Source organism: Mizuhopecten yessoensis, unplaced genomic scaffold (assembly GCF_002113885.1).
Source record: "Mizuhopecten yessoensis strain PY_sf001 unplaced genomic scaffold, ASM211388v2 scaffold3989, whole genome shotgun sequence".
NCBI classification, from domain to species: domain Eukaryota; kingdom Metazoa; phylum Mollusca; class Bivalvia; order Pectinida; family Pectinidae; genus Mizuhopecten; species Mizuhopecten yessoensis.
Genome location: NW_018405320.1, coordinates 417,273 through 441,998, shown reverse-complemented (window position 1 = coordinate 441,998; position 24,726 = coordinate 417,273). Strand labels below are relative to the sequence as shown.

Sequence of the window (24,726 nt, the reverse complement as noted above, 5' to 3'; positions counted from 1 at the left end):
AACACTCAGCAACAACATATATCATAGCTTAAACAAACATCAACAGAACATATAACAGCCTCAACACACAGCAACAGAACATACCACAGCATCAACACACAGCAACAAAAAATACCACAGCGTCAACAGCAAAACATAATCATAGCTACACCGTATTTATTTAAAGATTGAAAATGTATCAATGTGATGTCACTGCTGTATCTTGGTACATATCTTATCTAACAAGTGGTAGGTACCATCAGAAGGTAGTCCTTTCAGGACTTGTATCTGAGGTCAAGAGGGTAACGCACGGGTACCTCAGGGAGCAATCATTGGTCCTGTTATGTTTTAGTTTTCGTCAGTGACAGCCGTTCATAACTGAACAGAAATGTACGCATGTGGTACGACAGTTGTTAGGGTCAGAGTAAAATAAAAAGATGAAAGTGGAACGCAAGTGTTCTCATATTTAAATGATTGTTAATGTAGATAAGACAAAATGTATGCTTTTAACAACTAAACAGAGGCGCTATGGACTTAGTGAAGATAAACTCAATTTGATTCCTAACAATGAGAAAATACAACTGGTAGAAAGTGAAAAGTCTTCTGTTAGTAAGAACATGTAAATTTCATTGTTACAAAAGTAAACAGTGGATTTTGGCTACTGAAGGGTTATATAAAATAACAACAACGTGCATCACGCCTTATTTTAAATGTTATATTTGAGACTTCATCGAAAGAAATGTTTTCTTTGTTAAGATAAATGCCTATAGAACTGTATACTCAAATTTATACTGATTAAAGAAAGGCGTTAATGACATTTAATCTGTAAACGGACTTACTGCTGATATTTATGTTATCCTTTTAATCATGTAAACGGTGTCTATTCCAGAGCTGCACGACGGGCTAAACAGAATATGTTGTATATTCCTAAATACAGGAAAACCTGTTTTCTAGTCATTATGTTTTATCAAATTCTCAAACTTAGAATACGCTCCTAAATGATGTAAGAGTATTACCATCTTTTAACACTTTCAAGCAAAGAGCAATAACACGTTATTTTATTCAGACTTGTATATAAAGAAACTAGCTTTTAAATCATGCTTAATAAGCGTATATCTTGGCAATTCTTACACTTTGCTAAATGTATGTTGGTATGTTAGGCTCCGGCCATTTAACTATTATCAGACCTTAAGCGAGAGATTTATGCTTTCTGTACTATATATGATTTAAAATTTTAACGCATGTGTTATTATTAGCAATTTCATAACTTCTATTATAGGTGTCTAATGTGTTTAATACATACTATGTTTTAGGAATATTATGTAAAACTAACATCTTGAACTAGAACAGAAAGAAGGTTATTCTGAACCTCTCTCTAAACCCTTTAAACAGACAGACAAACCACGTGATCGGGATGACAAGCGTCTTTTGAACCAATGTTTGTGAATGAAGTTTTGTTTTGTTTTTTGGATGATTGAATGGCCAATAAACAGTTTTATGTCATCTTGACCTAAGCAGCAATTTAGAAAAAGACGTTCACCACATAAGAACACATCAACTAAACCAGTAATTGTCGAGAAAGTTCTGATATTGAACAGTGAAAACACATTACCGACTTTTCATTGAAAGTTTTTCACGTTCGTCTTTTTATAATGTGTTAAGTGGGTGACTTTTAAGTGTTTTGTTTTTATTATCTCTATTTTGGCAGCTGCTGTTTGTCATAATCGTGAACATCACAGACAATTGTCTCCTGCAAGAATCTACAAGCGACGGAACTTATCAATTTTTATATCTTATCCGACACGGATAAGAGATAAAAAATCTCTTATTTTATGTGTAAGCCGTATTGACAAATAATTTCAGCACAACTAAGAAATCAACAAGTGTATTGATTTTTTTATCACATGGTTCGTGAGAATTTTTTTTAGTGGCATCTATTGAGCTTTTGAAGGCAAATGTATTATCTATTTATAGTAAGGCATTTGTTTTAATTGTACTCTATCGAGATAAAACTCACCAAAACGTGTTTGATATCATTAATAATCAAATCCTCGGAGAAAGTCACACACTAATATTTGTTAAACGGTAAAACTGTCTTAAGAAATCTGTTGGTGGCGCTAATATTTATGCTAAAATATATCGCCAAATAATGTAGTGCAAACCATTCCCAAGTGGTGATTATACCGTGTTAAATGTTAAATTTCCAGTTTAGACGAGTTAACGAGAGTATTTGACACCATTTTACAGTTGCACATGCTGGGTTTGTTGTAACAGGTTGTGATGTTCGTACGAATTTCTTCTTCTCTCCACACGTTAAGGATTAAATTGCATAACATGCACGTGTCTTCACACATCAGGTGATCGTGTTTCTCACGTGCACGCACCGCTCCGTGATAAGCGAGAAATTAAAGTGTTTCCAGTTTACGACTTCATCAGGCCACGTGTCAGAACAGTCGTTAAGGTGCCAATATAATGGCGGCTTTAGAATATTTCCATTTGTAAGTCTTCATTGTCACGTCTTTTAGGTGTCAGGAGTTCTCCTATGTACGGTAAGATGTCGTACCTCAACATGCTATTAAACTTAGACCGAACCGGAGACATTGATTTCTGATTTAACAGGGGACAGAATGGCCGGTGCCAAAATATAAAGTAACGCTTACACTTCCGGAGTACCTGGCAGAATGCATGAATGCAACGTGAATATAGATTAAGTTTACCTGAATACATGTCGTGTCTAAGAAAAGAATAATAAAATATCAGGGCCCGTAATCCTGAAACCGGATTAATGGCAAACAAGGATTCTGTGCTCAAACCAAATTTCTTATGATTTACTGAAATTATGTGATTAATCAATTCAAAATATATGATTAAATCAGATTTAAAGGGAAATCCGGTAACAGGCTAAGGGTTATTTCACCAGAAAAAGTATGAACCCTTTAATTTCCGAGCCTTGATAAAGCAGTATATTAGAACTCAACTTTTAAACATTTTACGTTATTTTCCTAAACCCGTATTTTTACTCCTATGACAAATAAATGAAAAATAATAAAACAAAAACCAAAGAACATGAAAAATGCACATTATTGCATAGTTGTCAACATTTTTACTCTTTGGTGTTTTTTGTATCTCAACTTTCAAACAAAATCGCGTCGATGTGTTATATAATCGTCTCTGCATGATTCCTTATCAGTACGCGAAGTGTTGGAATCCCGGGATCGCGGTGTTTTATAACTTGTTTGCCGTAATATCCAGCTAGGTGTAGCAGATTCGGTCTGTTATCACAAGTGTTACTTCACGTGTTCATTGAAAGGATTGCTAACAGCTAGCACTGCCCACCCACAGTAAACACATACTGATAACATAACAGTCCCGCGGAAGATAAAACAGTTAAGGTTCAACAAGCCCCCTAAAAGAGGTAATAGTCACCCTAAATTTCAACCCCATGGCAAGTCATATTCAAATACCTTTATCAAAAATCTGAATATATATATGTAATTTAAATACATTGAACTTGTACATGAGCTATTAAAAAGGTATATAACCAGGTCATTGATGTCAAAAATACGGCATTAAGGCTGATGTAATGATAAAAGTTGCTCACCAGATTTATAACATGTCAATCTCTAAATCGACCCAACTGAATGTTACGAAATGACATGTTATTTGAAGATCATTTATATACCTAGGTCATGCGCTTTATTTATTTTTAACTATGTGTGGAGAGGCATACCGGCCTCACAAGAAGGTGATTGTTGCTATGGAAATGTACAAAATCATAGTAAAACGTCCGCGTAACATATTTTACCGGTATATATGTGCAACACTATAGACTTTTGACCATAAATACAACTTAAACTTCATTTAAAATGCCCTTTCCTAACATGCAATGTTGTAATAAAAGAGCTAGACTTATTGTAAACATTATCGTACTTTTCAGCTTCAATGTTTATAACATGTCTAGCGCATTCATATAATCACATAATGTTATCAAATGGCACATCATCTAAAGTTCATTTATCGATCAAGGTTACTTAGTCATTGTTTTCTTTTTTAAAATTTGCTAAAATGTATTACCAGGAGATTTTATTATGATTTTAGTGGTTTCGCATGGCAACATCTATCTTTATTTGTGGTCGGAATTCCTCTCAACAGCTAGCAGAAGAGAAATAAAGCTCCGCATGACCTAGGTATATAAATAAACTTTAGATTATGGGTCATTTATCAGCACTCAGTTGGGTTGCAAAAGGGATTGACATGTTAAAAGTCCAGTGAGGTATTTTTTATGAAAACATCAGCCTTAATGCCCTTTTTTGACTACGTTAACCTGGCTATATATTTTTTGTATAGCTAATGTACAAGTTCAATATATACAAATAACATATGTGAGTTTCGATTTGTAGTTGAGGTCTTGGAACATGACTTACCAGGGGGTGGAATTTTAGTTGACTTCGTCATCTTTTAGGGGGCTTGTTGAACCTTAATACCTTATGCATTATACACGTGTATATTATCAGTATATTTGGTGTGAAAATATACAGCACATTAGCATCTGTATCTGAAATGATCAACTTACATATACCTGTGTGTACTATGGTGAAAAATATAACGAAGGTGAGATAATATTGGAAGAATAATTAAAAAAGGCCGCTTGCAGCCTGAGTGGATTATTTTTCCAACATTTTCGATTACGGAGCTATATTTCCTATCATAATAAACACACTTATTATGATTATATCTATTTTCCCCAAGAAAAATATAATGAGAGTTGGTTATTGCGTCTCTCTCCGTATTCCTATAATTAGTAAGGTGACATAGATGATCTATGTACAATGTAAATGAGGCTGTTCAATATTTGTCATATGATACATATACATGTCGTTTGTCTTCATTTTACAACAAGCTGCGCGTATTTACAATTTCTGTCCCTATTTTGTCTATTCAACCTGGATAAATTTGTAAAGGATTTTTTTCTTATTCTCAGTCGCCATTTGGTCGACAGTCAATAGGCAATAAACACTGACATCATGCTTGATGGAATATGTTTACTTCAATCAATCATAAAATCACGAATCTATCGACATCGCTGGTCAATGCATGAATTCGGCATTTGACAGATTTACATTCACTTTTTTTTCCCATTTTAGGTTTACACTGTGGTATGTGTTGTCGGTGTGTGTCGAATTTGTTGTATATTTACATGTTGTCCCCGATATGTAACCCTGACTATATCTTTATAGAATAGAAAAGGTGAATAACCTATATCAGCCTCGGGTGACACACGTACCAAGTTAACAGGCATTGTTCTCACTAGAGCTGGCTTTCCGTTCCTCGTTATGCTATCGACTGTGTACAATGCTACAGTGATTAAGGACAAATTATGTCCTCCGGGAAATAACTGGCTTATCAGTTTACATATAATATTAATGGTAATTTTATGGTGTGGGAGCAATAATTGTTACAATTTGTTGTGTGACATGTTTCTATGACAGATTGGTAATGGTTTAATACATCTTTATTTTACTGATATAATCTGACAAAATTTTAATAATTCTTGTATTCCCAATATAACAACAGCACGCATATGTAGAGAAATATTGGTTTGGTATGGTTAAATTTTGTTTAACGTCATATTGACATCTAAGTTAATTTAAGGCCGTGCCTCCATGTATGTAATGTATGCGTGCTTGCGTGTGTGTATGCAGGGTATGTTGGTGTGCTTGTCTCCTTTTGATAGCGCGGAACTGCTGCCGACTTTATAGTGCTATTTTACAGAAATGCCATGCCAAAGGCACCAAGCACAGCATTCCGCCCGGTCACATTATACTGACAACGGGTGAACCAGTTGTTGCCATTCCGCTCAATGCTGAACGTTAAGCAGGGAATTTACAGCTACGATTTTAAGGACTTTGGTATTTCCCGGCCTAGGGACAGAACCTATTGCCTTCCTCACCTCGGCAAATGCTCAACATTCAAGCCAAACGTTAGGTGTTGCCAAGCAAGGCGCTAACAAATGAAAGGTAGTTAGAAGTAGAAAGAAAGATAAAGATCCTTCATATTGCAATGGATGCAGCAGATATATTTTGGTCGCTTTTATGTCCCCAAATAGAGGACACCAAAGCAAATTCCCAATCTGCAGGTTACCACATTAGTCGCCTCCTAAGTTACATGCCGTTGGTAACAGCAATTGTATTCTTTTCCCGTTCTCTCGCCTGAGGGGTGTATAAAAAGAGAAGACTACGAACCTGATTGTATTCGGTGATAATTGAGATAGATTTGCAATGTATCACAGAGATAGATATATGTATCTATTACAAATAGAACTGACGAGTATCGGACACGTGATACCTATAGAACTGATGAATATCGGACACGTGATACCTATAGAACTGATGAGTATCGGACACGTGATACCTATATAACTAATGAGACGGATACATACATCACTCTAGTGTTACTCGTTAGCTACATTTTAGAAGTTAGTTATCAATTAACTCGCCTCTGCAATATCAATCTTAGTAAAACTTCCACCTGTCAAAGAAGTGATCCTGCTCATTTTCATAAAATAGTTTATGTTGAAAAGAAAAAAACAACGTAAACAATATTCCTTTTCATTAATGCTGTAAGCGAACATATTCCAGCGGTATTCTCAATTTCCCAATTCTGATTTATGATTGCAGTCAATTGAAATTCCTGTATTGCGATTACTATTGCATATGTTCATGAATGTGATAATTCCTAAACGCGTTGATCTGTTAAAATGCGATAAGACGTTAAAATTTGAGGCTGCTGAAATATGTACTGTTACCCTATCGTAATTGTTACGGGTGTAACATATGCAGTGTTTACTGTTTGAACCCCTCACAAGAGTAAGAAAAAAAGACAGTTGGAACTTAGGAGCTTGTCTGAGCTTGTCTGGAAAGGGATGCAGACATATTACTTTCAGCGAAATAGTTCTATTATCGCTATATTATTCATAAAGTATCCATTAAATCAAGGAATTTACGTGGGTCAAGGACTATCTTATCTTGGTCAGGTTTTGATTATGAAAAATCGAGATCAGTTAGACATCTTAAGTGTATTGCTATCAATACCACGAGGTAGCTATACATGAAATCATTGTATTTTAGATTCTTATTAGATAGGACGTTTAAGTGATTACAAGCGTCTTTCTTCTGTTTCTGATTTATCGCGATCTGCCTAGTGTCTAGATCTGAATGGCACGGGAAGACAAACTCGGTAGGAACAGTTTTGTAGATTAAGATGACTCCTACATACTGGCTTTCTCACTGTGTTTTCATCGTGGTTATTTGATATATCTTCTTGTTGCTATCTCGTCACGTTAACTTAAGGTTGCTGTTTTTTGCTGTGGTTAAGAACCCTGTTTCATTGTGTATTTATCGTATACAGTAACTTTCCCTTACCTTCAAATTCTTCCGTTGACCAGGTTGTTCAACAGTATTGTTCGTTATGTTTTCCTTTTTTTGTCTCTATTCTTCCCACCAATTCCGAGTTATCTCCTCCTATGGGCAGGTATTGATTGTTACGTCATTTTTTTGTGAGAGTAACGTCATCAATTTTTGAGAAAACGACGTAATTTTCTCACACAAACCAATGACGTAACAATCAATACCTGATCACAAGAGAAGATAACTCTGCAATACGCAAAGACGGAATAGTCCCGAAAGGTATGGGTTTTTTTTAGAAATGGTTAATCAAAGCCATAGTCATGCAGGCCATGATTTTGGCCATGGTACGGGGATCTTTAAATCTTCCTATTTTACACTTACTACTTTGAGACGAGAGTGTAAATAGTAAGAACATGCACGTGAAGCGCACAAAATAAACAGTTTGTTCGGTAGAAGGCAAACTGGAATTCTCTTAATTGATATGGAAGGGCAGTTAGTGTGTTTTTTGTTTGTTTTGTTGTGTTTTGTTTGTGTTCAGGGTTTGACGTCCTTGCAACAGGCAAGATCAGCTATGAGTAACTTGAACAGCAAGTTGATGAAGTCATCATAATTATTAGATAACGGTCCGAAACCAGATGTTTGCTTCGTTCCATTTATTAAAAAAAATATTGAATTATTGAAAATGAAAAAATCTCAGGATTGAAGAAGACATAGGAAATTCGAATTTCAATTACTCGTCAAATTAAATATTTGACAGACAACGAAATCAGTTAGACATTCTGGTAAAGTTTTAAGGCATCAAAGGTTTAGAGTGGATAAAATCTGTCTTGAAAATATCTTTCCCGTCTGTTGCCCTTACAAACTATAAAGGTGCATTATGTTGTCTGCTTGTGGCAGCCATTTTGCAAAGGTAAGCATTTTGCTTGAAGACATAATAAGGGGTTGTTTAACGTTAATAATATTCCGAGACATTAAGAAAACTCATGCAACCCCCTTAATGAGATAAGCAATTATTGCTTAGCACAAAAGGAAATCTGCCAAGAAGAGTTTTCGGACTAAGGCATATTCTTAACCACCTCCGAAATTTTATATATACGAGTCCTGCAGTGTATTGCTATTAATACCACGATAATTCTGTTCAGTCCTTTTATTCTGATCATGATTCCGCACAAATATTCATAAAAAGCTAACGCATGGTATTCTATTTGTCTCCAGTCCTGTAAGAAGGGCTATAAATCTGAACAGAAATCAGTCTAGTACCAAAATGTAGATGATTAAACCACTCTTGGTCCTTTTTATGCAGATGGTGTGAGGGAGAGAACAGAACGATATAGTCTATATTGATTTTATTACAGACTTATTACAGAAGTATATCATATAAATATACGATTCTACATATCAAACTTTGAAAATGGAACTATAATTTGTTTGTTTTTATGCCATGCTGTTGCTAAGACCCCCAGCGGAAGTTTTACATTGTCAGTGTAACGTAATTTTATAGTGTTACGTTTGAGATTATAAATCTTATGTTAACTTTGTGTTAAAAATGTTCAACATAGCTGCTTGTGATGCTACTACGGACACCGCCTGCCGTTGTGTACATGTGTACAGTGTGGTTCTTTCGGAAGACGTGAACTAACTTGCATATAATTACGATTTACATGCTTTGTGCTGTCGAAAAAAAGAAGACACCTACACTTCTGTCACATGGTCTTGCTTTCCTTTATCGTTGTCAAAGGTCTTCTATTAATGTTTCCCAATTTCCTCAATTTGGAGTTCGAATAATGACATAATTTTTAACACTAAGTTGCGATTTACATGACGGGTGTTGTCGAATATGATTGAGACGCTTACAATTCTGTTATATACATGGTTTAACTCTTTTATTGCCTTCTTTTGAAAGTTGCCTAAGTTCAATTTCTACCTAGTTTCTAGTTACGGTTTGTTCACACTTTGAAATTATCTTGCTTTTTGTCCTAGTTTCCCCACCTTTCGTCCAGCTGACTTTACCACTTCTGTATTATTTAGTTGGAGTATTTTTTTGCTAATTGATCTCGCTGATCCATCTCTCCCGTCTCGCTGAGAGGGAGGCATTCGTTTTGTTGTTTCCCTTGGCAGTTTGACCTGAGCTAGGGTTAGGGTTAGGGTTAGGGTTAGGGTTTCCCTTGGCAGTTTGACCTGATGAGCTATGTCACGTTTGACGCTGATACATTCCGACATGTCAGCTTCTATGTCTAATTAGCGGTCTACATGTATTGTCCTATATTTAACTGCTTCAGTAATACAATCACTGACCCCGTTATTTTGTCAGAATGCTCTTGTCTTGTATATTATTTGTGAATATTTTTTCATCGAATCTAGGTTACAGTATATCGATCAGTGAGATTGTCAATACATCTGTATTTCAATGATTACACAGGGTTTAGGAGAGTGGTTTCTGTTGTATAAATGAATATTATACATGATTGCAGCGTTAATGTCATCCTGGTTGGAGAAACGCGGAGAGGTAAATTGCATCCTACGACTAATATATCTCTTCCATTGGACACTAAGATTAAAAATTGTCATCTTCGTCAACCGGAGATTGTTGATCGTCCCAAATGAATTGCTCATTTATAGAAGATTGTTGCAAAAAAAAAAGTTATTTATGTTGTCATTTCGTTCTGATAGCAATCCTTCGAAGCTGGTCCATTAAAAACATAACCAACAATTGTTTTTCTGTTGATTCAACTATTTCAAAAAATATATTAAAACGCTCGAGCACTCTAATTGATTTGGGCATTTGTCAAGTATGCAGAGCATCAATATATATATATTGTTCCTATCTTTATCCTATAATAAAATTCAAACAGGGGGATACCGAAACAAAACCATAATGCCAACTCGAAATTGATAAAACTAAAGCAAAAAGTAAACAAAAGTAAACAAAGGACAGATTAACATGAAGGCACTTGAAAAAGTACAAATATAATAGGACCAGTAATTCCAGAGGGGTAAGCTTATTTCGCTTTATCGACGGCATCTGCCAAATCTAAGCCGAATTAAACTTAGGTCACGGCCTCACAGCGAGAACTCAGGAAATAATAATAAAAAACAAAGTACTCTAACGAGCATGATAAAAAGCAACCTTCACTCCAAACCAAGAAATAGTTGATTTCCCTGAGAGACCATAACTTTATCAAGTCAAGTGTTTTAAGTATGTCCGCCAGCAATCGACATGTATCACAAACAAAATAATAATCGAAGCTAGCTCTTGATTACCGATTCAACTGCGACATGTTAACACCGTTGGTAGTGGAATCAAGGATTTTACGTTCAAGAAAGGGAAAATTCATAAATGCGAAATCGTCCTGCTTATCGTACATGTTGCTCTTGCTGTAAGTAAAGATATTAGAAAGTGGTTTAAGGAGAAGAGTTTGTGGTGTCCTTGAGTTCAAGCTCTTGTTGTAAGTAAAGATATTAGAAAATGGCTTAAGGAGAAGAGTTTGTGGTGTCCTTGAGTTGTGGTGATCTTTCGATCCATGTGCGACATGTGTGTGAAAGTGACGATTTGTTTCTAAAATATCAGTTTGAAGTGCGCTCCGGGCGCGGGTCGCATATTTCCCGCATATTATAGAGGGCCGGAGTTCGGACGTTAATCGATGACAGACCGAAATGAAAAAAGTCGATAAAACGTCAGAATAATTCGGACTAAGGATAAATGTGATTGGTTTAAATCAAAAAAGGGTAAATGTGATTGGTTTAAATCAATAACAGGATAAGTGTGATTGGTTTAAATTAATAAAAGGATAGATATAATTGGTTAACTTTATGATAATTACCAAAAATACGAAGTATGAAGTATTTAATTATTTTTTACTAGCCGAGTTGGTAGGAAGCACCTACAATGTAGTACACGTACATCATTTAACCAGGGTGAAATACTTCCCCATCCAAGGAAAAACCTCATCCTAAGTCTTCCAGGAGAGGGGGACATAGCTATTCGTGTGAATGTGCATTTGAGCATATACAAAATATTTCCCGGTTGCATACCTGGAAGTCATTGTAACAGAGGTCCTTCTTTTTTCGCTGCCTCCTGTAGGAGTCGAACCTGGGACCTCTGGTGAATTAAAGAGATATTCTCCCTAGCCGAGTGGTTAGACAGCGGCTAGTATGTTACCAGGTTGACATGCGAATCATGATGATGATGATGATGATGATATCGATGATGATGATGATGATGATGATGATGATATGATGTGATGATGATGATGATGATGATGATGATGATGATGATGCACTAGCTGATGCTTGATCTGACATTAGACAATTACGTTCCGTATAAATAGTATGATGAAACCATGAATTTTTGGCAATATCGATGTATATCTTACTCCAGATATTTGTAAACCATTTCTATGTAATATTTGTTCGTGATCGTTTATGCCCTAGTTTGACAGACAGGGCGACTACGTGATTAGTATAACAGTTTAAATACTACTGGTGATACAATCATGACAGCCCAATACAGCAGTTTTGATGACAAATTAGTCGTGACTCTCTTGCACGTTTGTTTGCCGATATGGTCCATAATGGCATGAGAACAGTTTACATGCACGCTCTTGCATGATCGGACCAAAAAGGGGTAAAAATGAGAAAATGACCTTAACTTTTTAAAAAAAACAATTGTCTTTTTATTTGCTGTTTGTAAATGTTATATTTTGCAGTTTATGCATATCAATCGGTAACAAACTGTATAATCACAATAACAGTAAGTAAAATTGCATTTAATACTATAGATTCAACCAGTTGTTATGTACTATGTATTTACCTAAGTTGACACAGGTGAATCTAACTGATTTCAAGATATTTTACCAGTATTTAACCTATTGACAGTATGTCTAGGTATACAACTCAGTCGTTTGGTTTGTTCCTCTTAAATTGTTTTCATAAAATTGTAAAGTTATATTTTGTTATTCTCCAAAGAAATGGGATAAGGCCAGTGTTATAACCTTGACAGGTAAAACAAATCTCATTACGGCGGTAACTATAGGTAACTATGATAATTTGAGGAATTCGATACCGACCAGGCGTTCCCAGTTCATCCACCTTTCTTACTTCCCAATAATTGCCACAATTTGTCAATGTAATAAGACCAGCCGCCCAACACCAATACGTGAGGCGCTAACCTCATTTCCGGATTGTTCTGAAATGTTATACGAACAACCTTTTCTAATTGATGTTATCTCAATTTATTCACGCGCGTCTAAATTTCTAAACAGCTGGAACATTGTCAATACACTTACAATGCCTCATAACTTGTACTACTGTTACTTCCAGTCTTTACAGACATGGCATTAATCCTGAAGCTAACGAGTTGATCGGAATGTTGGAACATCATCTCTAATCTCTAAATGATTTGACGCTACATGTTTATCTGTCATGACCGCATCCTGCCAGGTAAAGCGGATACGACCTTGTCTGTGTTATCAAACTTATCAAATATTAGAAGTCACATATCTTCGCTACATCCTCATAGGATGGATTAAAATTACGTGTAACAATCTATGATTTGTGATGTTGACATGGTATTAATGTTTTCAGCAGGTTAATATTCATTTTATGGCGTTAATTAAAATGCAACGTTACAATGCTCTCTGTCAAATGTATAACTTAACTTCGCACTATGTTTACTGAGAAACAGACATTGACCGCGACTTCGTCTCAGTCAATTTCGCTTTGTCGGGTCCACATAATTGCATCTTCACCTCAAAACAAAGTTTTTCATTGATAGATATTTGTACCAGCAACCATTAGAAAGTACAATCGGCGTCATTATACAAGGACAAAATGACAATACTCTAAGACTTAAACATCGATACAAAAACGCATAAAACACGGATATCCTCATAAACCCTTGTCAAAACATCAGCGGGAAAACTGCTGCTCTGAGAGCGCGAGTGTCTCCAGCACCACAAAGGACATCCGTCAACATATTTCACAGCTCCTCTAGAAAGACAAATGATGATCATTGTAATCAAAATCTCAACATCGAGGTAGAAATTATTTCAAAGACCACTCTAATGACAGTCGGTATTTCTTCGGGTACAGTCTAAGTTTCTGGGATGGAAAATATTAACTTGGATGTATAACAATCTTGACTGAGAAGTTTAGTTAGCGCAAACTAAAGCCTCTTAAAAGTCTATCATACAGAGAAGCCTGGATAGCCCCTCGTTTTGAATCATAATATTACATGTGTTGTTTTATCATCTGACAGGACAGTTTTATTATTGAGATTCATTTTTTGTAGAATTTTCTTCGATATAAACCCCTGTACGCTTTTGTGGATGTACTAAGTGTTTTAACGATGATATATTAAAAAAGGCTTCATTTAAACCTAAATTTTAAGATTTAAAGTCCTTTTGAATACATGTAACTATTTAGGGCTTGTTTGACTTTTTCGAATTCGGCATTCACGACGCGAGATAAGGTAACTATCAGATCCTCGAATATTGTATAATAAAGAAAAAAAAAATTAATGTTAAGGAATGTAGATTTTCAATAGCAAGTTTATAAGTGCATTATTGTCGCAATACCCAAACGCAGGGTTGACAAAAGGGCGTCAAATACATGAATCATTGTTATCGCGTGCAGATAATAGGTTATTTTGTCAATGGCTGCTATCAAGTCCTTGGATAGGAAATATTTTCAGAGAAGTGCGATGTAAAGACCTGCCTTGTTCCCGCGAGGGCAGGACACGAATTATCAGCCGGTATCACTAGAACAAACCGAGTAGAAATGGTTCACAGGAGATTCCCGAGTGAAGTATAATGCACTACTAGAATTACACATCTGTAGAGTTTGAAATAATGATAAAGATCTTCGGAATAAAAAACTTAATTTGAAAATTGACGTCTGCAGAAACAACCTTTTGCTCATCGCTATTAGTTTAATCACATTAACACTTTATTTTGACTTAAAAATACGTCAATCTAATTCCAGGAAGCCGTTTATGTAACATCGTATTTCAAAACAGTTGCTTCCTTAACTGATCTACAACGCCATCGAGTTTCTCCTTAAGCGCGAGTTGACGTTGATTGTCAGGATATCATTGGGATGTTTGAATTATCAGGGCGTAGTTCATTCATGTACATTCCCAACGGTTATTACGTTTCACATTGCAACCAATTGAAACAAATGTTAAAGTTGGCAATACCTCTGTTTCACATTTGATGTGGAATGATTAGTGTCGTCCTTAAAACGTCCATAATAAGACAGCTATGAATAATATTTAATTGGATTGTTGTTTCGATTTTGTATCTTCAGCGATCTCTATTTGTCATAAAAAAAAAAAAAAATAGAAAAAGAAAAAAACCTTAAGGAAAACAGAAAAATATATTTGGCTGCATCAATAAACAAGGACAAAACTCAACTTGTGTTAGAATCAAGCGAAATAAACAAATTGCATATCTTACAATTCAAAGGGCATATCAGCACAAATGTAACAAAATTATGCTACACAAAAAAAAACACACAAAAAGAGTCAACGATGTGCCCCGGAAGGGTAAGCGTGTAAGTGAGCAGATAACCTTTTAAAATGGACACATAGCATTAATGCAACAAATGTGTTGTTTCAAAAAACGATCGACATATATATAAGCTGTTAATGTAAATAATTCATAAAAAAAAATGTCCACTGAGATGATTATATTTGATTTCTACGTCAAGTGAAATGATACGCTTCGATTTCTATGACCAAATACTGAAATAATCACCAGAAATAAAAGGAGGTAACGGGCACCTATTTCAAACGCCAGTCAGACGATTCAAGCAATCAAACAGTTCAAATAGTGACAGGACAGAGTGCAGTAAATGTGTATTGATTGGATAATTCACGTTGAATCAGATGTAATTCTGTTATATCAGTAAACGTTTATATAACGGTATATGCTTGGGTTGATATATCGCACACGAGTAACGGGAAACATTCCCATTATACAAGTGCGTCATTGCCTCCCGCGGGACGGTATCAAATCAGATGAAAGGCCGAAAAATAAATCTGTTGGTCATCTGCTGTATTCCTGTGAGATTTCAAATAGACTTCACAGATCATGTGTTTTGTAATGAGTCTGATTAACAAATTTACTATTAAGGATGCCCGCACCACTGCCAAAAATGTTACAAAGCATTCGATTGTTCCGACTCGAAAATAGCTTTGATAAATCATATCAAAAGACGACACTCTATAACGGTACCTATATGAAAAACAAAATTAGGATTTGATAAATACATTACGGTACTTTTGGGGTAATGATATAAAAAAGAAAACATCAAAATCGTCAATGTTTTGAGTGTAACAACGCCATGGGATTGGACCAAGTTCTAGTGTCGCTATATAACCAACTGAGTAACGTCCCCTTTGTTAACTACAAAACACTTGGTCTGTCAAGCTTAAATTATATCCAAAACGAGATTAAGGGGAGGTTAATTTTTCTTTTTTTTAAAACTACAGTGGAATTCTTTAGTGTTTTGCCTGCGAGACAAGGATTTTTAAGCATTGATCATTTGTCCGGTATTTATCGACTTAAATTACTGATTAATACATGTTCATATCTCACCGAATTCTTCACGAGTAATTAATATATCAATTTTAAAAGTAAAAGTCATCAATATAATAACGACCATCTACTGGTGATGACGTAACCATATTGTTATGTAGGCGTTCAAGATGTTTTCATTTTGTATTTGTTGTCTTCTTTTTATCTTTATAATTCGATCTATTTTACACATTTTTTTGTAGTCTTGATACAATTATGTGTCATCATTGACACATGATACAAGATTTTTATTTAACGTCGCATTTTTAAAACCAAAATGGCCAAAATGATGAATTGTAAATGGTTTCAGTTACATTCTTAATGAAACTGAACAACTGGGTAACTGCTGTATGTGCTGTGTACCAGCCGCATGTAGTTAATAGGTACGATTAAAACACTGGATGTCAAATAAATGTTCAGGTTTGAAGCCTGCCTATGCATTGATTTTTTTTTTTTATTATTTATTTTTTTAATTGATATACATTACTGCATACTTTAAAACAGAATGAAATGTGATTTTTTAAATGTCTAATTGCCTTTAAAATGTTGCACTGAAAATTAAGTTTTATAGTTGATAGAAATTACTGCTTACGATCAAACAGAATGAAAAGTGATAATGTTTTAAAAAAAAATAAACGTATTGCCTATAAAATGTTGCACAGCAATACAATCCTTTATCACAGTAAAAAAAAGTCTGCTTACACAAGTTTAAATGAATTTACTATATGATTTTTATTAAAATGTATTTATATTTAATTCAATACTTATTTAGAACAGATAAATCTATGACATTCTCAGTGGCAGAATGTATAAAATTTGAGGTTATGGAACATGTAAGGCTCTGTGTGATCCGTTAACTAATCTTTTGTTGTTTGAGTGAAATGGAAAGTGACCTAGTCTACCTACCAATAGCACAGGTGATCTACCTACCAAACACACGGGTGATCTACCTACCAAACACACGGGTGATCTACCTACCAAACACACGCGTTAGCTGATTGTATTCTACACACGTGACCTACCTACCAATAACACAGGTGATCTACCTACCAAACACACGGGTTGGCTGATTGTATTTTGTTGATCTCTACAATACGTAAATATTACGTACTCCTACAAAAACTAGGCCTGTATTTCTTGTTCTCGTAAGAGTTACATTTAATTCATACGTCTGTCTGACTTTATAGATATCGGCGACAAAGTTAATTAAGAAATTTTTACTGTAACCATAATATCCACAATCATCTCTTTCGAGAAGTGGCACGTTTAATTGTTTGCACACTTTATCCATTAAAATTTTTAAATCAACCAGTACTCGTTTTATTTATTAAAATAATCATATAATTAAGGGATTTACGCACCTCCCCTTCAGTAGTTGAGATCAACATTGTTTTGCCCTTAGGAACACCGATGAGTCCTTGGAGACCGGAACAGATATGTGGTGCAGTGTAGTTCATGTGCGGTGTACTCTATCTAATACCTTGTTACATAGGTACACTTCAATAAGTGTGTTATGCGTTCATCTTTAAAGCTGTTTATATACCTATAATGTTTTCTGTTTTGACAGTGGGTGCTACCGATACAGCAGGCCATACTTGGAGTGGAGCTAATTCTTACACTTATCCTAAACGGAACTGTCATTCTGTTGATAATCAGGAAAGGAAAACGAAATAAGATGTCTTTCTTCGTCCTAAACTTGGCTATTTCAGGTGAGTGACTTCCTTTCCATAACACTCTGTAATGATGTCTCTCTTTGTCCTGGAATGAAAAAATGAATTAATAAAGCATCTATTTGAACTCAAAATCTGTAAAACTTTGGCAAAATATGAACAAGGAAAAATAAACATGGAGACCATTGTTAATTATAGAAACCAGGTGTTCCTGGAGGGTCAGCGTTTTCTGTGACATTACCATGATAATCTATATCTAACCAAAGTGATATCACGTCCTCAACGCGATAATCAGGGTAGTAATATCAAAATAACAAGGAACACTAATGCACAAGAATATGACAAATCCCTTGTATGTAGTAAGCTATTTTTATTGTTGGGTAACACACAGATTAAACTGTTGACCCTACAGCCGTTAAGATAACGACAAAAATGATTGTTACGGTCAAACATGTCACTCTTGTTACCAATCTCTATCCAGAGTGTTCGTTTATTACACTCACTTACAACGTGTAAGGAACGACAACTCTTATATCAAACATATAAAAAAAATGCTATTACCTAATCTTTGGTACTTTTTTTCCAGATTTCTCGATGGCAATCTTTTATATTTTACCTTTCTTCATTACGCGACTGGTGGGGCATTGGTATGCTGGCTATGGCCCGTGCAAGATGTACATGTACCTTAACCAACTGGCAATGTATTCCTCTACCTACATGTTAGTTGTGATGAGCGCAGACCGCGTGTACGCCATAGCCAAGCCTCTATCTGCCACACGACGAGGACTGACCTACCGCCGGTTACTGGTCGTGTCAGCCTGGGCAGTTGCCGCTTGTGTTGCTGTGAAGGACCTCCTTTATTCAGACTTGTTGGCGGGTGATAATGGTGTGAAACTTTGTGAAACGGTTTACCCGGAGTCCCTTGTAAGTTGAAGCAACATCCAGGTTTCAGTTATTAGTCAACAATAGTAAGATTAAGGTTAGTTATCCATGTAAATTATCAATAATCTTCTCCCTGTGTTGCCTATAGACATGTCTTTATATCACGTGATGCTCCCATTAGATGCAAATGAAGCGCCGGTTAGACATTTGTTTGTATTAGTATATTTGTATTACATGCATTAAAGTTTTTACTGCACCAATAGTAAATGTTTTGTAAGCGAATGATAAGAGGATGCAATACGACACACATATTGACGTAAATATAATATGGCGCCAAAGGTTTTGCTTCTACGTTAATCAATCCTCGTACATTTTTATCCAGTACCATTGTCGGTACTGTGCATACCTTTACATTTGACAATTATTTCTGTCTGAATCCGGTTGGGTTTCAGACATATTTTACTTGCATGGCAATATATACCGATATTGTTCACTCCTGCTGAGTACGTTATTAAAATAATAGGAGTTCTTGTGAAATATGTATGGTTTCAGACAAACCATGGAATTTCTCTATTTACCACCCTTCATACTGTCATCACGTTTATTTCTGTAGACAGAGCCCTTTAAAACACTTTAATCCATAACAATCGGAAACAAATATTTTGGATTTTCTCTCCGGTGATAAATCATCATTACACTGGGCGTTGTAATATAACCACTTAAATTTAATGTTAAGACAAAAAAGACAAAATTTAATGTAAGACAAAACCCATTTTCATCTCAGACCGTTATAATGTCAGTTTTATTTGCGAGGGTGGAGGGGGATGACTCTTTTTCTGTCTAGATGCTGTCAAAACTTGAGTACACACATTCGATCTTTTCACTTCTACAGACTATAGTACACACATTCGGTCTTTTCACTCCTACAAAGTAGAGTACACACATTCGGTCTTTTCACTCCTACAAAGTAGAGTATACACATTTGGTCTTTTCACTTCTACAGACTAGAGTACACACATTCGGTCTTTTCACTTCTACAGACTAGAGTACACACATTCGATCTTATCATTACTCCAGACTGGAGTACACACATTCGATCTTATCACTCCTCCAGACTGCAGTACACACATTCGATCTTTTCTCTTCTCCTGACTGGAGTACACACATTCGGTATTTTCACTCCTCCAGACTAGAGTACACACATTCGGTCTTTTCACTTCTACAGACTAGAGTACACACATTCGGTATTTTCACTCCTCCAGACTAGAGTACCCACATTCGATTTTATCGCTCTTCCAGACTCGAGTACACACATTCGGTATTTTCACTCCTCCAGACTAGAGTACACACATTCGATTTTATCGCTCTTCCAGACTCGAGTACACACATTCGGTATTTTCACTCCTCCAGACTAGAGTACACACATTCGGTCTTTTCACTCCTACAAAGTAGAGTATACACATTTGGTCTTTTCACTCCTCCAGACTAGAGTACACACATTCGATTTTATCGCTCTTCCAGACTCGAGTACACACATTCGAACTTTTTACTTCTACATACTGGAGTACACACATTCGATATAATCGCTCCTCCAGACTAGGGTACACACATTCGATATCATCGCTCCTCCAGACTAGGGTACACACATTCGATATCATCGCTCCTCCAGACTAGGGTACACACATTCAATATTATCGCTCCTCCAGACTAGGGTACACACATTCGATATCATCGCTCCTCCAGACTAGGGTACACACATTCGATATCATCGCTCCTTCAGACTAGGGTACACACATTCGATATTATCGCTCCTCCAGACTAGGGTAGACATATTCATTCTAATCGCACCTCCAGACAAGAGTACACACATTCGATCTATTTACTTCTACAGACTTAAGTACACTCATTTGGTCTTTCACCTCTACAGTCTTTAGAACACATATTCGATCTTTTCACTTCTCCAGACTAGATTACACACATTTAGTCTCTTCACTCCTACAGACTTTAGAACACATATTCGATCTTTTCACTCCTACAGACTAGATTACACACATTCGGTCTTTTCACTCCTACAGACTTTAGAATACATATTCGATCTTTTCACTCCTACAGACTAGATTACACATATTCGATCTTTTCACTCCTACAGACTAGAGTACACACATTTTGTCTTTTTACTTTTACAGACTTTAGTACACTCATTCGTATTTTCACTTATTTTACTTAACGGAACACAATTTGTCAGGATTGACACGTAACTTCTTTGGATAAAAATGTTATGTTGTTTTTTCTCTTTTCTTTGGAGAAGGCACTTTGTCACATTGGAAGCAATGACTACTTTAAAGACACATTTTTCAAGATAATACCTTTTGTCACTCAGGAGGCTGCGACTACCATAAGCACGTATTTTCCTTTTTTGTAGATTAAACCCTTTATCACGCTGGAGGCTGTAGTTAACGTGTTTTTCCCCGCCCTGATAGTAACAATCTGCTATGGCTGGATCGTGACTGTTGTTTCACGTAGAATTAAATACGCCATCAACGCAAAACAGCAAAAAGCAGGTAAGATGTCCACGATGTCAGATCCAATGTATGATATAGGGTTACAGTACCCTGATATTCATTGTAGTGAGATGATTTACCATCGGTAAGATGTTATGGCTAGGGCAGTATGTATGGTTGTGCAAGGTTAAGGTCCCCCCCCCCCCCCTTTTCAAAAAAAATAAATAAATAAAACTATCGAAATCTGCTAATATTGTATTGAATATGGCAATTTATCATATTCATTGATTAAACACATAAACACTCTGACACTTTAACTATAAAATACACATGCTCCTAGTCAGGAACCGTTACATTAGTGTATTTCACAATTGTTTTATGTTAAAAATTAATGAACATTTTTTTCGCATCGCTCCGCTCGCCGATAGATTTGATTCTACTTCCCCTCTTTCAAATATCCTAGAAACGCTCCTTTTAAGGTACAAGTAATACATATGATTATTAACAACGGATTGGTTGAGCTGTCGGAGCAAAAAAAGGAACATTACCGGTGTTCAAGTATTGCTGCTATAAAATCGATAAAGATTTGGTGTAAAATTACTAAATAGAAGCGCATATTGTGTCTAGAAACATATGCCTTGTTTAAAATAAATGTTATGATTAATAAACTATTAAATAAACAAAATTGTCCAATTTATAACAGGTTTAAATTAACTGTGGTTAACTTTCTCGAGCATTTCTCACTTACGAAAAGTCTCCTCCTGGAGAGATGTTATCCTAAAACACATACCAGGTCTGTAATCGACAATGCATCTTGTTTAAATGATTCTGAATATTAGCCCTTATTCAATTTTACAGCATGTGTACTGTGGTAGTTAGTAGACACTAGTTTGAATAAAGGCAAGTGTCTTATGTTGATATCATTAATGTAGATCTTACATAATGAATGATTTTTGTATCTCTAACTGTTGTGTGATGTTGTGTGTTTGGAAGGAAATGTATTTAGTACGTATATGCAAACTAAGTGTGTGTCTTGTTTAGGTTGATATGAAATGAAACTATTATGATTAAATATCTAGAAAAATGATACACGTGCTGCTTTTTCTATGAATTTCTATAAAAATATAAATTAAAAGTAATACTTTTAAATATCATTTATTTAATTCTGTATATTTATTTTTACTGATGGTTGAATTTGATTAAGTAGTTAACGTGTGTATATTTACGTTTTTACTTATGTTTGTGACTGCTTTTAAGGAGTTTATTAACAGTGCTTTGATAATCAACAATTTTTGTGTTCTTAACTTAAACTATCGTTTAGATAAGAGCATGTTTTGAAACTGGTCTTGTTTTCAATAACTTTTTGATAACATTTTAGCTAATTTTAAAACGGCAACTTATGACTAAATGTCCATGTGCACTAATTTCTCTTCATTTGGTAACATACATGTATACTAAGTTTTGTTTCTATATGCTGGTATATTTAAATATCATAATTACCCATAGATAAACTACTTCCTGTGAACGTCTGCTAGGTCAAATTACCCATAGATAAACTACTTCCTGTGAACGTCTGCTAGGTTAAATTACCCATAGATAAACTATTTCCTGTGAACATCTGCTAGGTTAAATTACCCATAGATAAACTACTTCCTGTGAACGTCTGCTAGGTTAAATTACCCATAGATAAACAACTTCTTGTGAACGTCTATTAGGTTAAATTACCCATAGATAAACTACTTCTTGTTAACGTCTACTAGGTTAAATTACCCATAGATAAACTACTTCCTGTGAACGTGAACATCTGCTAGGTTACATCACCCATAGATAAACTACTTCCTGTGAAAGTCTACTAGGTTAAATTACCCATAGATAAACTACTTCCTGTTAACGTCTACTAGGTTAAATTACCCATAGATAAACTACTTCCTGTGAACGCCTGCTAGGTTAAATTACCCATAGATTAACTACTTCCTGTGAACGTCCACTAGGTTAAATTACCCATAGATAAACTACTTCCTGTGAACGTGAACGTCTGCTAGATTAAATTACCCATAGATAAACTACTTCCTGTTAACGTCTACTAGGTTAAATTACCCATAGATAAACTACTTCCTGTGAACGTCTGCTAGGTTGAATTTCCCTATCGATAAACTATTTCTTGTGAACGTCTGCTAGGTTAAATTACACATAGATAAACTACTTCATGTGAACGTCTACTAGGTTAAATTACCCTTAGATAAACTGCTTCCTGTGAACGTCTACTAGGTTAAATTACCCATAGATAAACTATTTCTTGTGAACGTCTGCTAGGTTAAATTACACATAGATAAACTACTTCATGTGAGCGTCTACTAGGTTAAATTACCCTTAGATAAACTGCTTCCTGTGAACGTCTACTAGGTTAAATTACCCATAGATAAACTACTTCCTGTGAACGTCTTCTAGGTTAAATACGTACGTTATGTATGTCGTTGACATTTTTCGGAGTTCTGCGGTTTATTCTTTGAACTATTAGTACTTCAGTACATATCGCTCGCTACTGTAGATAGTAAATCATTCCGCTAACTCTCTATGCATAGTTCAATTTTTGTTTTTCATGCTACGGATATACCGTTGTATAAAGTTCGCAATAACGTCCGCGAAATAAAAGAATGTCGACACAGATGGAAAAACGTCCGAAAATATTTTTCAAAATACGGCAAATTGATAAAAAAAAATCTGTAAAATATATATTTCTGCATCGGCAAAATATAAATAATTTCTATCATCTTGGTACAAAATACTTTCCGCTTCTTCCTACCACCTCGGCTAGGGAGAATTTCTCTTTAGCTCATTCGGTAGACTAGTAACCAAGACGTCCTTGGTTGGATTCCTAGCCGAAGCATCGACAAAATAATGACCACTGTTACACGTCCGGGACCTTTATAATAATACGTCCGTGACATATCATACGATATGTGATAGGTGAGGTGATGCGTGTCTAATAAAAGTGTATATCCGAGCCGTATGAAACCACAGTTCTGCGGTCATCATATGTTCGTGATTTATTAAATCATCCGTCTACGACCTATCAAAATCACAAATCAGAGACACATAAAATCATAAGTCAGTTGGCTATGCAATTGTACGTCCGTAACAAATAAAATCATAACGGCGACCTATAAAACAATGTGTCCGCAACCTGTAATATGATATATATATATGTACATGTAGTGACCAATTAAATCATTCATCTGTGACTTATAGGAACGTCCTTCTGCGACTTATACAATTATCCTTCCTTCCTTCCTCGACCTTAAGTGTTAAATATGTTATAGTATACTAGCTTTTACTACAACACATTTACATCTTATCATCATTTTCTATTTCAGCGATCGACATGTTTTCGAAAAATATTCTTTCAGGTAACTCCTCTTTGTTTATTCTATATGAGACGCTTCTGGTATTTTTTAAGCATAGAGCATACACGTTTGCTCATTTGATTGACTGCCAACTTACAAGTACCGAACACCAGTTGTAAATAATGGCATACTTAAGAAGATCTCATTACAATGGTATTCATGAAAACAAAATGTGATTGTTTTCTGCCAACAGACCGGTATGATCATTTTTGTCCCTTATTTCTTTTTCATATTCTTTAAAGAATTTAGCCCATATTTGTTATTACACAATGACAAAATCCGTTAAGTCTCCAAGTTGATATAAAAGA

General features: G+C 35.4%; 1 protein-coding gene across 2 annotated transcripts in view; it reads left to right on the top strand.

Moving 5' to 3' along the window:
• The window catches only part of LOC110448307 (cardioacceleratory peptide receptor-like), a 48,630-nt gene that overhangs the window by 13,112 nt on the left and 10,792 nt on the right, over positions 1–24,726 (top strand). For both annotated transcript variants that reach the window (XM_021494476.1, XM_021494475.1), the window contains exons 2-4: positions 17,529–17,670; positions 18,218–18,555; positions 20,936–21,074. In XM_021494476.1, coding sequence (XP_021350151.1) covers positions 17,529–17,670; positions 18,218–18,555; positions 20,936–21,074 — 619 coding nt within the window. The remainder of the gene's footprint in view (positions 1–17,528; positions 17,671–18,217; positions 18,556–20,935; positions 21,075–24,726) is intronic.